Source organism: Puccinia triticina, chromosome 5A, assembly GCF_026914185.1.
Source record: "Puccinia triticina chromosome 5A, complete sequence".
NCBI lineage: Eukaryota > Fungi > Basidiomycota > Pucciniomycetes > Pucciniales > Pucciniaceae > Puccinia > Puccinia triticina.
In genome coordinates, this window is record NC_070562.1 from 472,110 (window position 1) to 490,096 (window position 17,987).

General features: G+C 50.0%; 3 protein-coding genes across 3 annotated transcripts; all 3 read left to right on the forward strand.

Moving 5' to 3' along the window:
• Positions 1 to 2,801: 2,801 nt before the first annotated feature.
• PtA15_5A44 (uncharacterized protein) lies at positions 2,802 to 3,639 on the forward strand (the record flags this gene model as incomplete). Its single annotated transcript, XM_053169212.1, has 5 exons — positions 2,802 to 2,841; positions 2,939 to 3,000; positions 3,112 to 3,184; positions 3,268 to 3,456; positions 3,530 to 3,639. 5 exons carry the CDS (start codon positions 2,802 to 2,804, stop codon positions 3,637 to 3,639), a joined length of 474 nt encoding a protein of 157 aa, XP_053020029.1.
• A 1,584-nt stretch (positions 3,640 to 5,223) lies between these two features.
• On the forward strand, positions 5,224 to 7,610 carry PtA15_5A45 (uncharacterized protein; the record flags this gene model as incomplete). The annotated part of the gene is made up of 3 exons (XM_053169223.1): positions 5,224 to 5,296; positions 5,376 to 5,600; positions 5,698 to 7,610. The coding sequence occupies 3 exons, from the start codon at positions 5,224 to 5,226 to the stop codon at positions 7,608 to 7,610; spliced, it is 2,211 nt and encodes a 736-aa protein (XP_053020030.1).
• Positions 7,611 to 12,209: 4,599 nt separating this feature from the next.
• On the forward strand, positions 12,210 to 17,334 carry PtA15_5A46 (uncharacterized protein; the record flags this gene model as incomplete). Its single annotated transcript, XM_053169234.1, has 6 exons — positions 12,210 to 12,216; positions 12,342 to 12,404; positions 12,476 to 14,298; positions 14,377 to 15,466; positions 15,533 to 16,659; positions 16,723 to 17,334. 6 exons carry the CDS (start codon positions 12,210 to 12,212, stop codon positions 17,332 to 17,334), a joined length of 4,722 nt encoding a protein of 1,573 aa, XP_053020031.1.
• Positions 17,335 to 17,987: the final 653 nt, after the last annotated feature.

Genomic DNA, 17,987 nt, shown 5'->3' on the forward strand with positions numbered 1-17,987 from the left:
TGACTACCAAATCTTTGTGTTCAGATTGAAATTCATTTTAAACAATAGATGAATCAGGAATTTTGCCAAAGAGTTTCTTTTTTCCAAGCTCACATATCAAGTTTATCTACAGCTTTGTTTCTTATGAAATGACTCTCTGTAAGCTTCAAGGAGTTATCTTGAGCATCTTCTAAACCTCAGAAGGGTGAATTTCACTCTTTCACAAGAAGCTGAGGAATATCTCCTGGACATTTTGGAATTCAAGTTGACAAGATCTTCTCATGGAAATGTTTTTTTTATCCTCACAAGAGCCTTAGAATTCAGTCTCAAGCCAGATTGAACCCATCTCATTCTTGCCTTGAGCTAAATTCAGCATTGATTCAACATTAATTCAGCATGGATTGACCACAAGTTAATTGAGTGGAAATTGAGTGTAACTTGCTGATAGAGTTTGGAAAGTAAGCTTAAAAGGTTAAAAAAATTATTGAATGATTGGAATTGCATGCAAGTGCTGAGCAAGCTCCCCTGGTATAACCCCATGATTAATCAAAATATATTATTTAGTAGTAATATGAGAAACCATTGTTTCTGCCAAGCAGTTGAAAATTCCTTGCTGTGTGGTTGTAAATATGTTTTTAAAGAGTTAAAGTAATGTATACGGTCAAGTTGCAGTTGGTATCAATATGATATCAGACCCTTTCCAACAAACATTCAGCATAACTTCAGCAAAAATTCAGCACAAAATTACACATCACTTGGAGCCAAGTCCTTAAAGAGATCTTAAAGGGTTCCTAAAGAGAGGGGTGAAGGCACTTGCATGCAAGTGCTGAGCAAACATCTGTGGTGTATCTAATTACACTTCTCATGATTAAGGGAACCACACACACAGTCTCACCTTCCCGGAATTCACAACCATCCTCAAATTGGTGAGACCCGGAGGAACATCCTATCCTGGGAAACAGTCTCATTATCCCGGAATTGGTGATATTGCACCAAAACAGTGATACGGCCGAGAGCAGAATATAAGTACACAAGGTGCCAAGGTTGGCACAACAAAGAAGGATGCAGACCAAGAGCAGTCAACATAGAGAGAGAAGCAGCCCAAGGGTCTTACCTTAAGCGGAAGAGAAGGAGAGACTTCCTCATCCAGAAGCGGGGGCTTCACAACCGGTAATAGGAGGGAAAAGGAAAAAAAGTATTGATGAATTGAGGTTTGGGGCCACAGTATAAAAGCACACGGCCTGTAGACAATTTCAGGTCATTGCTTGGCTCTTGCTTGGGGCCTATTGCTTAAAGAGCCAAGCAATCCAGAACAGTTTGTACCTGTAGCTTTTTTGAATGGTGAGGAGGGAGGAATGCTGCCAAAAAGAAATTGCTGGGCGCCTGTTGGTCCCGTTAATGTTAAACCACTAATTTAGCCCTAAAGATTTTAAAGTGTTCAATGGTCCTAATGCCTCCTTTCTTGACTGTAGAGTGTACTAGGTTTTTGGTGTCATGCCTGTTTTATTTAACTAAAGTAAGAGAGGATCCAACTCTCTCCAGTAACTGTTTCTTCAAAGTTTCCAAGTCACAATCTTCATATCCTGACATTTCTTCCACTTCATCCTTTCAGTTTAGTCATTTGGTAAATGGGGAAATCTGGCTGGCCAAATCCAAGGTACTTGCTCCATCTGTTCTTCCAGCTGATTTTTATCTCCTGATATTTTTTTTTTCAATAGGCATGTTGGCCCCATCAAAGAAGAAGATGGCAAACGGGTACTCGTTGCCGGGTACCCGGTACCCGTTGGCAGGTACCTGTTTAGCTCTACAGGTACCCGCCGGCGGGTGCCGGGTGCGGGTGCGGGTGTCTGGTGGGGAGGACGGCGGGTACCTGGACGGGTACCCGCCAGTCAGCCGGTCATCGAAATCTCTAGATGACCGACTGACCGGTCATCGAAAGGGATCCTCTTCGATGACCCGCTGACCGGCCATCAAAGAGGATAAAACCTCTCTCAGTCGGTCATCGAAGAGGATAAAACCTCTCTCAGTCGGTCATCGAAGAGGATAAAACCTCTCGATGACCGTTAAGCCAGTCATCGAAGAGGCTACACTCTCGATGACCGGCTGACTGGTCATCGAAAGGGATACAACCTCTTGATGACCGGCTGACGGGTCATCGAAAGGGATAAAAACTCTCGATGACCGGTCAGCCGGCCATCAAAGCGGATAAAAGCTCTCGATGACCGCTTCGGACTCGAGGCCATTTGGGCTGAATCGAACGTGTTCAAGCACCTCGAGAACTACACCAGGCGACTGACTGCTCGAGGCCAGCCGGTTCGGCCATGAGCAGTGATTTGGCACTCCGGTTAGACTCAAGCAACCTTTCGCACCATCGTTACCAGCTCGGCTAAGCCGGTCCTTTGTCAAGACTATGACCAGTCCTGACCCACGCTTTCGAGTGTATCCACAGCGGCTGGCACAGCCTCTTCGTACATAATGGTCTTCGAGGACAATCACCAACAAAGGGAGGGTTAAAGTGACTTTCCAAAGAACAAAGCGATCAAAAAGATCGTCCGATGCGACCAGTTTCACGGAACATCCAAATTTAGTCATGTGTATTCAACTCGAACCTTGATCTGAGACTGACCAAAACCATTTTGAGCTGTCTGCCCCACTGGAATCTGCATATTTACATATCCGTCCCCGCTGCCGCGCATACATCCAGTTCAGAGAGCACCTTGGGTTTAAATCTCTCCACCCCTCCCTTGAATCCGACACCCCCAACACTGAACGCCCACACAGTCGACTCGACAAAAAAAACACAGCAACCCAACTCTTCGATCATGACCGTTGCGAAAATCATCCATCTCGCGATCTTCTCCCGTAAGAATCCCATCCCTCTCTTCGCAAGATTGTCTGAGCCCTCGTGGATGCGGTCGCTAAATCTCGATCTCCCCCGTTTGACCTCCATCTGCCTTAGTCATCATCATCGGATGTATCGCTGAGATCGTTACTAGTGGCATCCTCGTCGGCGACTTCAACGTACGTCCATTTGACACCACAAGCTCCCACGTTTTTCGTTCCCTAGATTCAGTGACTGACTAACGACGGGCTCCACCCTCTCCACCGTGTGGTTCAATTTCATTCAAACAGAAGCTACAGAATCCAGATCTTTACTCGTCGCTGGTGACAAGGACCAAATATCTTCTGTTTTGTGGACTATGGAGTTGAGTGATGTCATCCGAGAAACGAAAGCCGACAGACGATTGATGCTGACCAGGAATGATCTGTGATCGTCTGTCTTTGCAGCTGTCCTGTTCTCAGCAATCTACGTGGCTGGCTTATCCGTCGCACCTGGTCACCTTCTCTTCAGCGTTGCTTCTCACATTGTTTGGCTTGGAGTGACCATCATCCTCTTCGTGTCCGGAGCAGCTGCGCTCCAGACTGAGATCAATGGACAAACGCTACCCCACCAGCAACGTCTAGAAATCCTCCAAGGTATGGCGTACCGTTCTACCGTTCGAAGAGCATCCCATCAGCTGATACTGTTTCTCTCTCTGAAATTCTACAGGATTTGCTTGGGCGGATTCAATCCTGCTAGGCCTAGCGATGCTGATGGTCTTAGCGATCGGGATTGGTCGAAGGAACGGTCTGACAGGCAACTTGCTCGGTGAACCATGAAACACACCAAAGCAAACAGGTCTCCAGCTCATCTTCTCCGCGTATTGATTATAGCCTTGGCATCTCATCATCTTGGGTCTCCTCATCTTATATTATCTTATCTCTCTATCTATCACCAACTATCTCACATTGGAAATACATTTATGGGTTTTTCCTTGTCCTGCTGTAAATGCAAAAACACTAAAAATTCCGCGTCTAGGCTGATTGTTTCGGTTTCACTGTTTCCCATGGCTGAATTCTTCAATAATAAATGGCAATGATCATTGTAAGGATGCGCAATCCCAAATGCAAACTTGATGCCCACCGAAGGGATACACATAGCTGAATGAAATGGAAATCAGCTTGGCCTTGTGCAAGTCCGATGGGACACGAAGAGGTCACATCACAAAACACGTAAGCGTTCGTCGAAAGAGCATGAAAAATATAAACCCAGATGAATTGAAAAAGATTGCAATATGATCATGTGTGGACTTAATCGAATTGGCCTCCAGGTATCCCCACAGCATAATGTCTCCACCATTGCTGTAAGAATTTCGCATATGTAATTACAATCTGTCACCGGCAAAGCATCAGGCAAGGGGCACTCGGTTAAGCTGGGGGGGGATGATTCAACGGAAAACCGTGAAAACTACGTCGATAAAACTCTGCGAGCTTCGCGTATTGCTCTTTCCTCTTGTTTACACCTGGAGACATGCAAGTAACTGCCAATGTCTCCAGTTCCACTCGGGAGAACCTGCGCCGGTTTGATGATTTTCAAGATCTCTTGGAGCCTACACTGACAGCTAAGATTTAGGAATCGTGGACCAGCTGTAATATCTGGCACAGTATGTTAGCTTCAGCTTTTGCCTAACTTAACTAAGACCCTCTCTTTGTGGAGGGGGGACACCGTCCCGCAGGGACCCTCCCCTCCTTCGGAGGCTCGCTTCGCGAGGGGCGCTCCGCGCCAGCCAGGCTGCACCAGGCCCTCCGAAGAGGGTCTTGTGTTAAGTTAGAGCTTTTGCAGTATGTGAATATCTATTGAATTTGACGCTGCGATCGATTGCGTGAAACATTTTCAAACAACTGCTCGAGATGATGACCGGTCCATCGTTGGAGAGCAAGCCCAACCCCAGGAGATGCAATTGAATGTAGGAGGAAGTTTTGAGTTGTATTGCAACAGCTTATTTACCTCAAACAATGAACTGTTTTCTTTATAACCGCAAACCGCAGCTAAATCCTATCGACAGAGGAGAGCTCCGTACACCGATGAAACAAAGCAGCGGAACTTCCAGGTCAACCGCTATACTTAGCTGAGGCCAAAGTCGAGCCTTTTCACAACTTCTTTCCCCCCTCGCCTTCAGTTTAGATGAGAGCTATACAGTAATGTTAGCTGGTTCATCATTGTTGCGCGTCGTGTGTTTTCTATGCGCCTTGCGTCTATCTCCAGCAGTCTCCGGACGCATCTCGCCTCTGACCGGTGCTGAAGATGTGGTAGAAACGGTGGGTGTGGGACGCAAGCGTCTTTTTTCTTCTGTGGAGGAGTCAAAGCCGCCGCCAGCCGCAGAACTGCCGGGTCCATCAACTGACGAGCACCCGGGGTGCAATATGAACAACAAGTCAACATCCGACCGTCCCATATTGTCTGACCTGACAATCAGCAGCGATACGAAGCAAAGCGGTCAGTTCGAGTTAACTTGACCCTTTTAGAGTCCAGTCAAGTATTCTGACTGGTCATAAGATCACTTGGATTCTCCTAGGAGGGGTTCATAATCACCCCATCATGATACCCGACGATGTCGAAAGCCAAGCTCGCGCGACGGAAAGCCACCCGTTCATCCCGCTAATGGACACCCATTATCCAGTTTTTGACCGATCCCGCGACTCCTTTACTTCAAAAAAGCCCCACTTGGGAGGTGCGGCAGTATGGCCAGACGCTATCCCACACCCGAGTTCCTCCAATAGTCATGATCCTACTTCTCGTTGTACGTGTGTTTTTACTGAAGTTGGGCCACTTCTTTCGAAGTTGTTTCGATGTGTTTTTTCCATTATTTGATGAGATCAAAAGGTCTACCCGTACAGATTTTAGTGCTAGAGAATGGTCAGAAGATAGAGCGATTCAGAAAATGAAGAGTATCAATATCGGCGATCCCATGAGTTTTCATGAAAAGTGGACTGTGAAGAATCAGCCAAATCCCGACGTATCAGGTAAAAAGAATGCAGATGGAAGCAACTACAATATGGATACAAACAGTGATTCTTTCCAGTGGAGAGAGAAAGGCGCAAAGTTTTGGGCCTGGATCTCAATGCTTTGGGAAGGGACTCCAGGAATAATCATTGATGAGGCGCACAATAGAAGCAATCATCTTGCATCTAAGCTGGAGCAGGCTATATCACAAGAATTTGAACATTATGTTCAAAAGAATCCTAAAAAAAGTGGTGGTGAATCAAATCATGGGTCATCGTTACACAGTCGTTTAGTGTATTTTGTCAATACTTTATGGGGCCTCAATCACCGTGTTCTGGACCTCTGGGGCGCCGAAGTTGGAAGTGAAATATATCTCGGCGAGCAAGATGCAATCCAACGATGGGCATTGAATCTTCTTTTGGTGAATCAGGATGCAGAAATGATAGAGTGTTTGCATGATGGTCACTTTCATTCTTACATCACACCTAAATCAACAAGAATTAGGGAATTCCTTTTCAGGTATTTACTTTCTGATAAAAACAAACCTGCCTATCATGTTCCGAGCAATAATTTCGATAATTCTGCTCTAGAAGTTTCCGAAAGAGATGTTCTGCTCATCAAAGCGGTGAAAAATGCTATGGGTAATTATTACAAAACTCAGAACAAACGGAAATGGCTGGAAGTTTTTGTGGATGAGGAGTACTTTTTGCACAGAATAGCCAGGATACAAAGATACATCAGCATTCGTCAATACAACAGATATAAAACCAGGCAGTCTTCAAATGAGATATCAATCCTAATACCATGGAAAGCAAGGTTGGAATCCGACTTCGTTCGCATTGGATTCACTCCCGAGGATGAAAGGGGCTCTTGGATAGCATGTAGATTGAATAGAATTATTAAAAGCCTGGCCTATGACAGGTATGTGGAAGTACCCAAACTGAGAAGTCTCGTACCCGTCCAAGTGGGAAAGGTGGATATATTTGACATGGGCAAGCTAAGCCCGAAAGTATGGGCCTGGATTTCAATGATCAAAGTCTATAAGCAAGACGCAGATGTGATGGAGGATGAATTGAGATTGAATGTTTGGAAAGGAAGAGGGTTTGAGGATTTGAGAAACAAAGCATTCCCGGATACATTATTTGACCACATTAAGGTTGCGTTGGATGAAAAGACTGATGAATTCTTGAAGGTGCTTTGGCTATACCACTCAATACTCCTCCAATTATGTGGCAGGAAAGTGAGCGAGCCAGCTTATTTTGAGGAACAAAAGGAGCTCCAAGAATGGGTTTTAAAACAGTTTGATAGTAAGAGTGAAGCTTCAAACAATGGTTCTGAAAAAGTCGACAAGTCTTCGATTGCAAGATTCTTAGTTTCCACCGGGGAAAAGATCATCTACCAAACTTACAAATTTTCCCCAGTGAAAAGCAAAGATCCGGCAGAACTGATCAGGATTTCTAAGAGTGATATCCAGTTGACCGAAGGGGTGATTTACGCTCTTGGCTCTTATTACAAGAGGAAGAATCCAGGGAAATGGAAGACGGTTTTCCAAGAGGACCACAACCTGTGTTCGATGTTTTTCAACTTACAGTGTAAGATTTTCTCTGGCAAGCTGGAGAAAGATCATCATGACTACTTCGATCAAGTGGGGACCATCAATCTGATGCCATGGGAGGAAGGCGTTGGCAAGTTGGAGCCCAAGGAGATCGAGAAAATCAAAAAGGAATCTCCGTTCCAACGCCCAAGAAACTTCAAGTTAGATTTAGATAAATGGCTTCTAGATTATGAACGCGTATCTAGCGTTTGATCCCATTCAAGATGAAAATATGGATCATTTATTCTACACAAACACATTTGCAATAAAGTTGCAAATGCCTCATGTTTCAAGAGGAATCATTCCTCAGTTATATAAGTATGTACACCCTTTCTTCTTGTGTCCAAAACATTCAAATTCCTTGTCCTGAAGTTTTGATCAGTGTAGCATCTTGTGTCTGATGATGAAGTTCCAGTCTCTGAAGGCAAATAGCATCCCTTCTGCAGTGCAACTGATTCCTGAGTGAGGGCTGTTTGAGCGCACTAGTCACATTCTTTGTGGTCTGCACAGCCTGGTGGGTGGGTGCGGGTAAATGAGGGGGAGCATTGGGTAATACTTTTGGTAGTCTTTTTACTGTAGATCACCAGGGGGGAATCTGTGGCACTCTCTGGAGAGTGCCATACCGTGATTTCTTTACAGAACTCTTGTTGAACTCAACTATGGAGGCATGTATCATACAAGCTTGATTTCTGTTGATCCTATCTACAAATCAATCTCATGTCAACTCTAACTAGTGACTTGGAGTAAGCTTGTGTTAGTTACAAGCAAGGTTTACAAAAATGATGGCTGCATTTAGATCCAGGGAGAAATTCATTCAACATGAGAAGAAAGGAATGAAATATTTTGTTGCTTGAAAAAATTTTCAATTTTGGTTTTGTAATCAACCAATAAATTCACCTGGACCACGTCTCACCTGAACATAGCCAGTCACAGCGCGTGTCATTTGATTGTTTATTTGATGTGAAAAGCCAATTCTAGTGTCTCTGTTCTTGATGAGGTTGTCAGGGAGTGTTTGATGTTCATAATACCAAGATCTAAACACCTAGAGAGCAAGACCACAGATTTTTTTTTCAATTCCAGACAGATGAGGAAATTACAAATGGAAGATTGACCACTTCATGTTGAAGTGGTCATCTGCCAGCATTTTGGATTAGCCAGATTTTTGGGGTGAAGATTGGATTCCAAGCCCCCAAGATAGCACTTTTGCTTGTGCTGATCCAATGAACTTTCACACCTCCAATGGCATCAGACACACTTGTAACATGTTAAGAAGTCTTGCCACAAGAATCACACACAGAACGTGCCCCATGCGGGGGAAGGCCAAACAATGATGCTGGTCAAGGTGTAGCTGCAGAATTCCCCGCAGGCCCTCTGCTGCGGACTTGTGAAAGGCTTTGTGACAATGTCCACCCTGATGTTTGCGCTGATGTTCGCGCAAACTCCAGGGTGGACATAAGAAATCATTGACCCAGCCCCCACACTGACAATTTTGTTTGTGCTGATCTGATGATCTTGAACAACCCCACCGGCATGCTCACAACAAGCCAAGCAATCTTGCCATAACAATCATGCACACCCCATGCCCCATGTGGGGGAAGGCCAAACAATCATGCTGGCCAAGATATAGCTGCAGAATTCCCTGCAGGCCCTCTGCTGCGGACTTGTGAAAGGCTATGGGACAATTTCCACCCTGATGGTCGTGCAAACATCAGGGTGGAAATCAGAAATCACTCACCAAGCCCCCATGCTGACACTTTTTCTCATGCTGATCCAATGACCTTGCACACCTCCCATAAAATTAGACACACTCTTGACATGTCAAGCCATCATGCACAGGCCCAGCCTCCTGCCACCAAAATTTGATATTCATATCAGATATATTTTGCACTACAGGAATCCAGCAGTCAGGAGATATTGGACAACTTTTAGCTATCATAGACAAGGACCTTGGAGTGGTGAAACACACAGCACAATTAGAGGAGAAAACGTAATCTACATGCTTATGAGCCCGGAGGGTGAGGTAGAAGCACCCCTTGAGGTGCTGATTGGCCTGTCATTACCAGCTGATGAATCTCCTGAGTTATGATGGGTGGCAGGGTTGGCTGAAACTTAATTAGAATTGCAGAGTGCTTGAAGTTTCTCTGTGATTCTTTCAAGACTGTATGCTGTGAATTTAGAGGTTTCTTGCTTCTCAAATACACTTATGGTGTTCCAATACTGTTTGTTGGCTGTAGCAATCAAGAGGCAAACTTTGAGGCACCACCAGGGCCCCTTTTGTTATTCTCATTACACAATGAGCCCACTCTGACATTATAGTACAACCAAGCCATGTAGGTAACAAGAATCAACACCCCCTCACAATTGATGCTTCAGGCACATCAGTAATCACCTTCTCTAGATCTAAAAACAGCATCCATACTGAATTGGAAACCTTGCGCCAAGCAACCTGACAGGCTGGTCAGTGCTTATGTACCCTTGAGGAATGATTGGTTTAGGGAGACATGAAAATCTGAGTGTGTGGGCATTCAAGCAAGATTTTAATGCTCATCTCTTCCAGTCAGAAGTGCGGAAAAATCATAGCTATGAATCTTTGGTAATTCTTGTCAAACGGTCAGAGCATTCATAGATGTTGTATGAAGTTGCATAACATGGTTTAAATAACACTAGTTCACAATAAACAATGACTGAGCTTTTGATCAGTTCAACATATGTTAGGTTACAGTCAAACTTCTCACGGGGTTGAAAGTAAAACAGAGGTTATATTGGGTGATATGAATTACACACCAGTACATAGCTCAGATGGAATTACAGCCAGGAACTCTCTGGAGAGTGCCACAGATTCCTCCCTGGTGGATTACTAATAAAAATGAGTAGGATTTCTGCTTTCTTGATCAACACTTAGACATCTTTCCTCTAGAAATAATACCAGGGTAGTTGGACTGAGGATAGTCATAGTGGGGAACAAGGAATTAGGGAATGATGGGCCTTTTTTTTTTGGTAGTCAGGATCTGAAAGACTCATGGATCAGGAGTTACTGTTTTATGTTTTGTTGATTGAGTTTGAACCATATTTTTTGATGCAGTTCTAAATTCTGCAGGCTTCCACAACTCAAGATTAGCAGTGATTGCTAAGTTGAACTGTTACTCCAGTGAAAATATATTAGAGCATCCGCATCCGTTGCTAAGTTAGTCTGGACTAACTAGCTCAGATTACAGTCGGACTAAGCTAATCCGAGTGGCCGACCGCATCGACGTAGATTGGGAGGTCCGAGGAGGTCCGAGGCTATCGGAGATTATGTGATTAGGTGCCTGTATGGTATGTGTTTGGCACCTAAACACACAGAGTTCATGCCATTGAGCATGATGCATATTCATTTTATAGGTTACAGTGCGGGACACCACTTTTGTGCTAGCCCCCTGGGGGTGTCCCAAATGTTGGGCTTGAGAAATTCACAAAAATCCCCCAATACCCCGGGGGTTTTGGGGAGGGTTAGGGGGGTGACCAGTGTAAAAATCACAAGTCCAAGTGCAAGATGTCTTTCCCCAGCTTCCAAGATGACGCCTATGACAACAGCACGAAGAGCTCAGATTGAAAGACAAAGAAAAGAGTCCTTACTTCAAAGAAAATCCTCCTCAAGCCAACCAAAAAAGCCACTGAAACCCTTCTTGCAGCCTTGAAAACCGCCTGTTGTCTCTATTGCTGACAAAGACGACCCTATTTTAATTGAAAGCAACAATGAGGATAATTTTGGTCTATTCGAAACTCCTCTCTTAGAAAAATATCAAGACAAAGAAATTGCTATGGCTGAAGAGACTCAACAGATGCTTAATTGGTGTTGCAATGGCAAAACCTCCGACAAAAATGATGAAGTTGACAAAGCTACCAGGAAGATCTTGTGGCCGATCTTGTACTCAAAGGATAAAGAAGAGCAAGTGCAGAAGAAAAGGCGAATTCTCAAAAGTGGAAATTCAAAGTACAAGATGCCAGTTCCTATCAAAGAAACTTGTTCTTTTCCTATGAATACAAGGCCTTGGTTTTGTACCGCAATGCTCCAAAACCCACTATAAGTGCATAATATACACTTAATACATAGTCTATATGCATAATGCACCTCCATAGTGCCATACTATGGCCTGTAAGTCCATGTGTCCCAAATCCGAACCACCTAAAAAGTGAAACTTTTTTCTGAGCAGTGCCACAGAGCTGGCGAGATATTTATAGAATCCCCTAGCTCTGTAGAGCTCAAAAATGTCACTTTGGTGTATTGTACATGATATATGTAAACCCTGATAGGTCTCAAAAAATAAAAACATTTTTGCGGGCGCGGGCTAGCACAAAAGTGACGTCCCGCACTGTAGTCCGAGGACTAGTGGGGGCTAGATTTATACCCCACTAGCTCCAAACCAAGCTCCGGGCTAAGTTGATCCCCGGTTAATCCAACCCGATGCGGTTGCGGGGTCGAACTAAGTGCCCTAATCCGGGCTAACTTAGCGCCCGGTGCGGATGGTCTTAAATTAGAAGCAGCTCTCTTGCAAATTGCAGTCTCCCATCCCCGGGCAGCAGTGAAACAGTTATGGATCCGATTGGGCCCAGTTGCAGATATATCTTCGCAGCTCTCGATACATTACATTACAAGGGGGGAGGCTGATTGAAAGGCCATGCTCAGCCTGAACAGGCAGTCTCCAGGATGGCTGGGTGAGCGTTCCCTTTTGGGGATGCCCGTTTCTGGCGGTTCTGATTGGGGCCAAAGACTGGATGTGTTCTGCGGAGCTCGGCGGATTATGGGAGTGAGTGCTGCGGCGCAGGGCGAGGATGTTCTGTGAGCCTGGGCCCGAGGCTGAGCACAGCACCAACGGCCACCAACGCACGCGATGGACATCCTCGAGCTGGGCAACGCACAGGCGGCGGCGGCGGCGGAGTCCGAGTCGGAGTCGGAGGACACAGGGACGAGCAGCAGGAAGAACCAGCGCCGGGCGGAGTGGGCGCGGGGGAAGCTGAGCAGAGCCCGTAAGCAGAAGAACCATCCACTGGAGCCAGCAGCAGCAGACCACACCAGACTGACCATCCACTGCAAACAGAACCCAGCGAGAACTGGGACGACGACTTCCTCTTCGGCTCCCTCGCACCCTCCGCAGAGTCACTCCCACTCCCACACACCACCACCCCCACCCCCACCCAGAAACCACCAGGCTCGCAGCCCCCCAGGAAACAGCACCAGCCCAAGAACACCTTCAGCACCTCCCGCTCATCCCCCGCACGCAACAGACCCCCACTCCCACTCCCACCCGCATCCGCACCACCGACCCGCGGACAGTCAGCAGACGGACTGCCCAAATCACGCCCCACGCCCGCCCAGCAGTCCTCCTCAGCCGGATTCGGGAGCCCCTCCTCGAGCCTGTCGATGACCGACGACAGCCGCGCCGACTGGAGCCTCTCCAGCGGAGACCACAGCGCACGCTCCAGGGCTCCAGAGACCAGCTTCAACACCGAAACCGAACTCACCGAGCCAGACATCGACCTGGACTGGCCACCCCCAGAACAGCAGCAGCAGCAGCAGCAGCAGCAACACTACAAGCGAGCGCACATCCTACCCCACATCAGCAACAGCCACGCTCACAGTCACAACAACAGCAACAACAACAACATCAACAGCAGCATCAACAACATCATCAATCGCTCATCCAGCTCATCCTCATCCTCAAACTTCGCAAACCAGTACCAACCCCGCAGGCAATCCACAGCCACCACCTCCTCCTCCTCCTCCATCCAACCCTCGAAATCCAAAAAAACATTCCTCAACAACAACAACAACAACAACAACCCATCCATCCTCAGCCCCTCAGCCACCTCCTCAACATCCTCGATCGGCTACTACAAGTCCAACTGCTCAGACCTCTCCCTCAACTCCCCCACCGCCGTCTACTCTCACCCCAGCCTAGCCGACCCGCGCCATCCCAGGCAGCCGCCCATCAGAGCCTCATCCTGCAGCTCCACCTGCTCCGTCAATCTGGGCTACGAGCACAGCGGCTCCGAGTCATACGACCCTGCCACCTCGGGCACCGAGACCGACGGGATCTCCGACCAGTTCACGCCCGACAACGAGCTCTACTCAACCCCATCCTCCTCCGACCCCACCCGGAACACGCCCACCGTCTCCCAGAGATCCCGCAAACAAGCACTCTATACACGGCCCCCCTACGTCAGCCCCTCTCCAGGCTCGTCCCTCTCCGGCTCAATCAGCACATCCACCCTCAACGCCTCCGAGGCCAGTCTCGATTCGCGCATCGCCGGATTATCCCTCAACACGACGACCACCGCGACGGGTGCACAGTCCCTTCTTGCTGCTTCCGAGGATGAGAGATCCACCTCGGCCAAGAACCCGAGCCGGAGGAGGTTCCGGAAAAAACGCCCGTCCACCCTGCTCCTCAACAAAGCCGCCGGCTCCTCCAACGGAGCCCCCGACCGCTCCCCCACCTCGGCCCTATCCCATCGAGCCAGTACCGTACTAGCCTCCATCTGTCCTCAGCCTGGGGATCTCGCATTTGCTGCCGACTCCGACGATGAGGAACGCCGCCAGAGCAGGTCCAACAACATCATCCATCATCGCCAGCCCCACCCGGCCGAGCCGCGCAAGAGGACCGAGCCCCCACCCCCCTCTCGCACCCCGCCGCGCGTCCCGCTATCCGGATATCGCGCCCTCAACACCCGAAGTCGATCCACTATCAATCGTCCCCACACCTCCATGCAAGTCCGGAACGAAAACAAGCAGTGTCTGTCGCCGCCTGATACCACCTCGGACGAGGGCTCGGCCAAGATCTTCAAACCCAAACGCCCCCTGTCCTTCACCACCCTGTTCTCTCGTGGCTCGGCAAACGGTGCATGCCCTCCACCACCCAACCCTGTATGTCTCTCCCCCCCTTTTTTTTTTTTTTTACCCGGATGATTTTCGCTCAACATCATTCTTTTTTTTCTGTTACAGCCACCTATCAAAACGACTAATCCGAACCAGCTCTCTAGAAGCTGCTTTGGCCATCGATACAGTACTTCTATCGACTCCACTGCTCACCGCTTAGGAACATCCCCCAACTCACACACTTCTAACGACAGCATTCTTTCACGCGTCAGGCGCCTCTCTTCCCGACCGGCCCCTTCAACCAAAAACTCTTCTCCCGCCAGTCCTACGCGCAAGCGATTCTCGCTAGCGGGCGACACCTCGAGCAGGCGCTCTCTCCAAACCAGCTCTTCGGTCTCATCAGGCAAGGTCATGATGGCAACACCCCTCAAAGCCTTCAGAGCCGCCAACGACAAGTTTTCAACTGCACTCAAATACAACAGGAGGCAAACCAGTCAGAGCGACAGTTTCGTCAGCGACGTCACCCTCACCGCCCTCGACACTCACGGTACCGTCCGCGCCCGTCGTCCCTCCTCCCGCGCCTCCTGCTCCAACTCGAGCGTCCTCAGCAGCACCCAACCTAGTCTGACGCGCAAATTCTCAATGCGCAAGAGCAACAAGAGCAGCATCAACGAGCCCGACCTCTGCCATTCGCCCACCGACAGCCACATCGACCATGATCTGGCCTCATCCTCTTCTCAATCCCGCTTTCCCTCCCGCAGGACCCTGTCCTCCAAGCCCCCGAAGAGCAACCCTGCCCTGCGCGCCCGAGCCGAAGCCAACGCCCAGCTGCATGGCTACCAGTTCCAACAACCCGACTACGCTCCCGTATCCTCCTCGCACGCCCACCCAGCGCCTCCAGGCTCCCAATCCCCGCCCACCGACTCCCTCGACCTCAGCCCGACCTCGTCCGCGTGGGGCGCGCGATATCCTTACAACACGCGCGTGCTTTCGAATCACATGGTGCCTTACTCGGAGCCCCTGCCCACTCCCTTTTCGGACGGCGAACACGATCTCTCCAATCATCTCGTCCATATCAGCAACTTGCCGAACCCTACTAACCTAACACGCAGTAATAGTATGGGTGAGCTGCGCATTCCTTCGAGGATCACGTCCCAGCAGGGGCGCCTCCAAACCGAACTCAATCAGGTCAAGGAATTCGCCAGGGGAATCGAGGGTTAGTCCCACGTCTTTCCGGGAAATTTTCGAAACATGACGGCTGACTGTTTTCCCCACTGCACAGAGTTGAAATCGATGCGACGGACGTATCGGAAGATGCTCCGTGCGACACACCGTCCACAGAGCTTTTCGAATGCGGACGAGACAGATAGTGATTCAGATTTGCATCAGGAGCCGGACCTCCCCGCGAAACAGGAAGACTCGGCCTCGGGCTCGGCTGGTCAACAAGTGAGTCCCGGGGCGCTGGACCGCGTGTACAGTGTGATCCAGAAGATCCAGGAAGAGTATAAAGAGTGGTGGACGTGCTGTAATGTGCTCATCGATCTCGGCGAAGGCTCGACGGACCCTCGCACTAAGTTCACATCTGACCGCGTCCGGGCAATCACCGCGTACTCTCAAGACCCTTCCCCCTCTGAACTCGACCCCCTGCCCGCCCCTACGACGACGGACGCAGGCAAGGCCCCGCAGGAGGCCCCGCCCGGCGTACACAAACACTTCGAGATCCTCAAGAGCATGTTCGCCCCTGACGGCTCTTCTGAAGCCTCGCCGAAGGGGCAGACAACAACAACAACAACAACAACAACCTCGTCGTCAGCGTCGTCTTCTTCTTCTTCGGCACAGACCAGCCCGGAGAGCGGTCCGGCGCCTCCTGAGCCGCCGACGCGCTGCCACACGCCGCCCATGGCCCTTCAGCCGGAGATCGACTTGGGCGACAAGACACCCATCTCCCGGCCTGTCAACCCTGCCGAATCAGCTGCTACGTGTGCCCCGCAACAGCCGCAGACACCCACGCCGGCGCCTCGAAAAGTACACAGCGTCGACCTCCTGGCCTCCACCTCCACCTCGACGCGAACGACGACGGTGGGGATGGAGGAGGCTGGCGAGGAGTGCGAGGGGGAGAGCCGGTTGAGCGAGTGGAGCGAGACTGATGCGGCGTGGACCGAGGCCTTCCGTGTCGACCGCCTCGCCCCAAAGTCCGCGCCCGCCGTGTCCCCCGCTACTCTCGTCCAACAACATCAGCAGCGTCCTGACCTGCCCCCGTTGGTCAAGGACAAACGGAAAGCTCATCAGGGAAGGTACTCTAGCTACCAACACCACCTCCATCACCCTTCGTCCTCCCTGGCTCTGGGCGCTCTTTCGCAGAGACCGAGGATCGCCGCCGCCAGTCGGATCGGGATCAGCGGGATCAAGGTCTGTCTCTTCTTTCGTTGTCGATGCCTCCTGGCTGGGATTAATGGGTTTTTCTTTTGGTAGGATTTCTTGAGGGTTCTTAAGGCCCGCGTGCATGCCGAGGAGAAGTGGCCGATCAAGCGGACGACGACTCCAGCGACAGGAGCGAGCCAGCCGATGGCGGCCGCGGCGACTGGAGACGGCGGCGAGGGCCGGTCAACGAGCAGCTCGGTGCGCGCACAGAAGACGACGAATGCCCAGGCTTCCGGCAAGAAGGCCGGCGGCGGATCTCTGGTGGTGCGGACGGGGACGACGGGCAGAACCGAGCCGGTGTCGCGGGCCGGGCTGGACAGTCTGGGGCCGCCGCTTGAGCCGGCCGGCCGGGCCGGAGGCGGCGGCGACGGTGCCGAGTCCGTCTCCTCGTCCGAGGAGGAGTGCTGGGACGAGCTCTTCGGGTTCAGCCAGAACAACACCACCACCTCTACGTCCACCTCCGCCTCGCTCGACTTGGCCCTCCCCGCACAGATGGTCGGCAAGAAGAAACTCGCGCCTTACACCCCCGCCGCTCCCGGCACCGCCGAGCAGCCCCGATTGGCCCTGTCGTCTGAGAGGATGCCCCAGCTGCTCTCGTACCTCAACGTGGTCAAGGAGATGTGTGCGGGATGCTTGGAGGAGCTCAAGAGCCAGACCGTCTGACTGCACCCTCCCCCTCTTTCTCTCCTCCTTTCTGTTATCATTTTCTCTCTCTCTCTCTCTCTCTCTCTCTTTCTCTCTTTTTCCTGTTCTATCTGATCTCGAACCGCGGAGAAAACCCGGCGTCCGAACACGCGCTCTGCGGCGCCCTATATCCCTCCTCCAACCCCGCCCCCGCGCCGTTGGTATCCATCTACGTATGTGGCCGGCGCGGCGTTCTCTTGTTTACCTCTCTACGCCGGGGCTCTATCGGCCTCCGCGGACGCCCTACCACGACCGAACGTCTCGCCACAAACGCGTACGAAAAAAAAAAAAAAAACTCAACTCCTTGTCTTATCAGTGCTGCTCTCAACGAACACCCCTTCTCTATCTATGGTCTCGTGCCCTTAACCTATCGCTCATCCACTTATAAACACTCTCTCTCCGGCCCCGACCTCGGGTCTCCTAGTCAATAGTCTTTCCTTTCTTTTTGTAATTGTCTTTCCGCTTAGTTTGTCCTGTTTTGTGTGTGTGTGTGTGTGTGTAAGTGAGATAACATGTGTTTGTGCGTGTGGGCCGAGAGCCGTCGAGCGGTGCGTTGGAGTCTGCAGAGGCTTGTGGGGTGTCTCGCGATCCACGCAGGAGCGGAAGGGATCTGCGACACAATAATGGACATC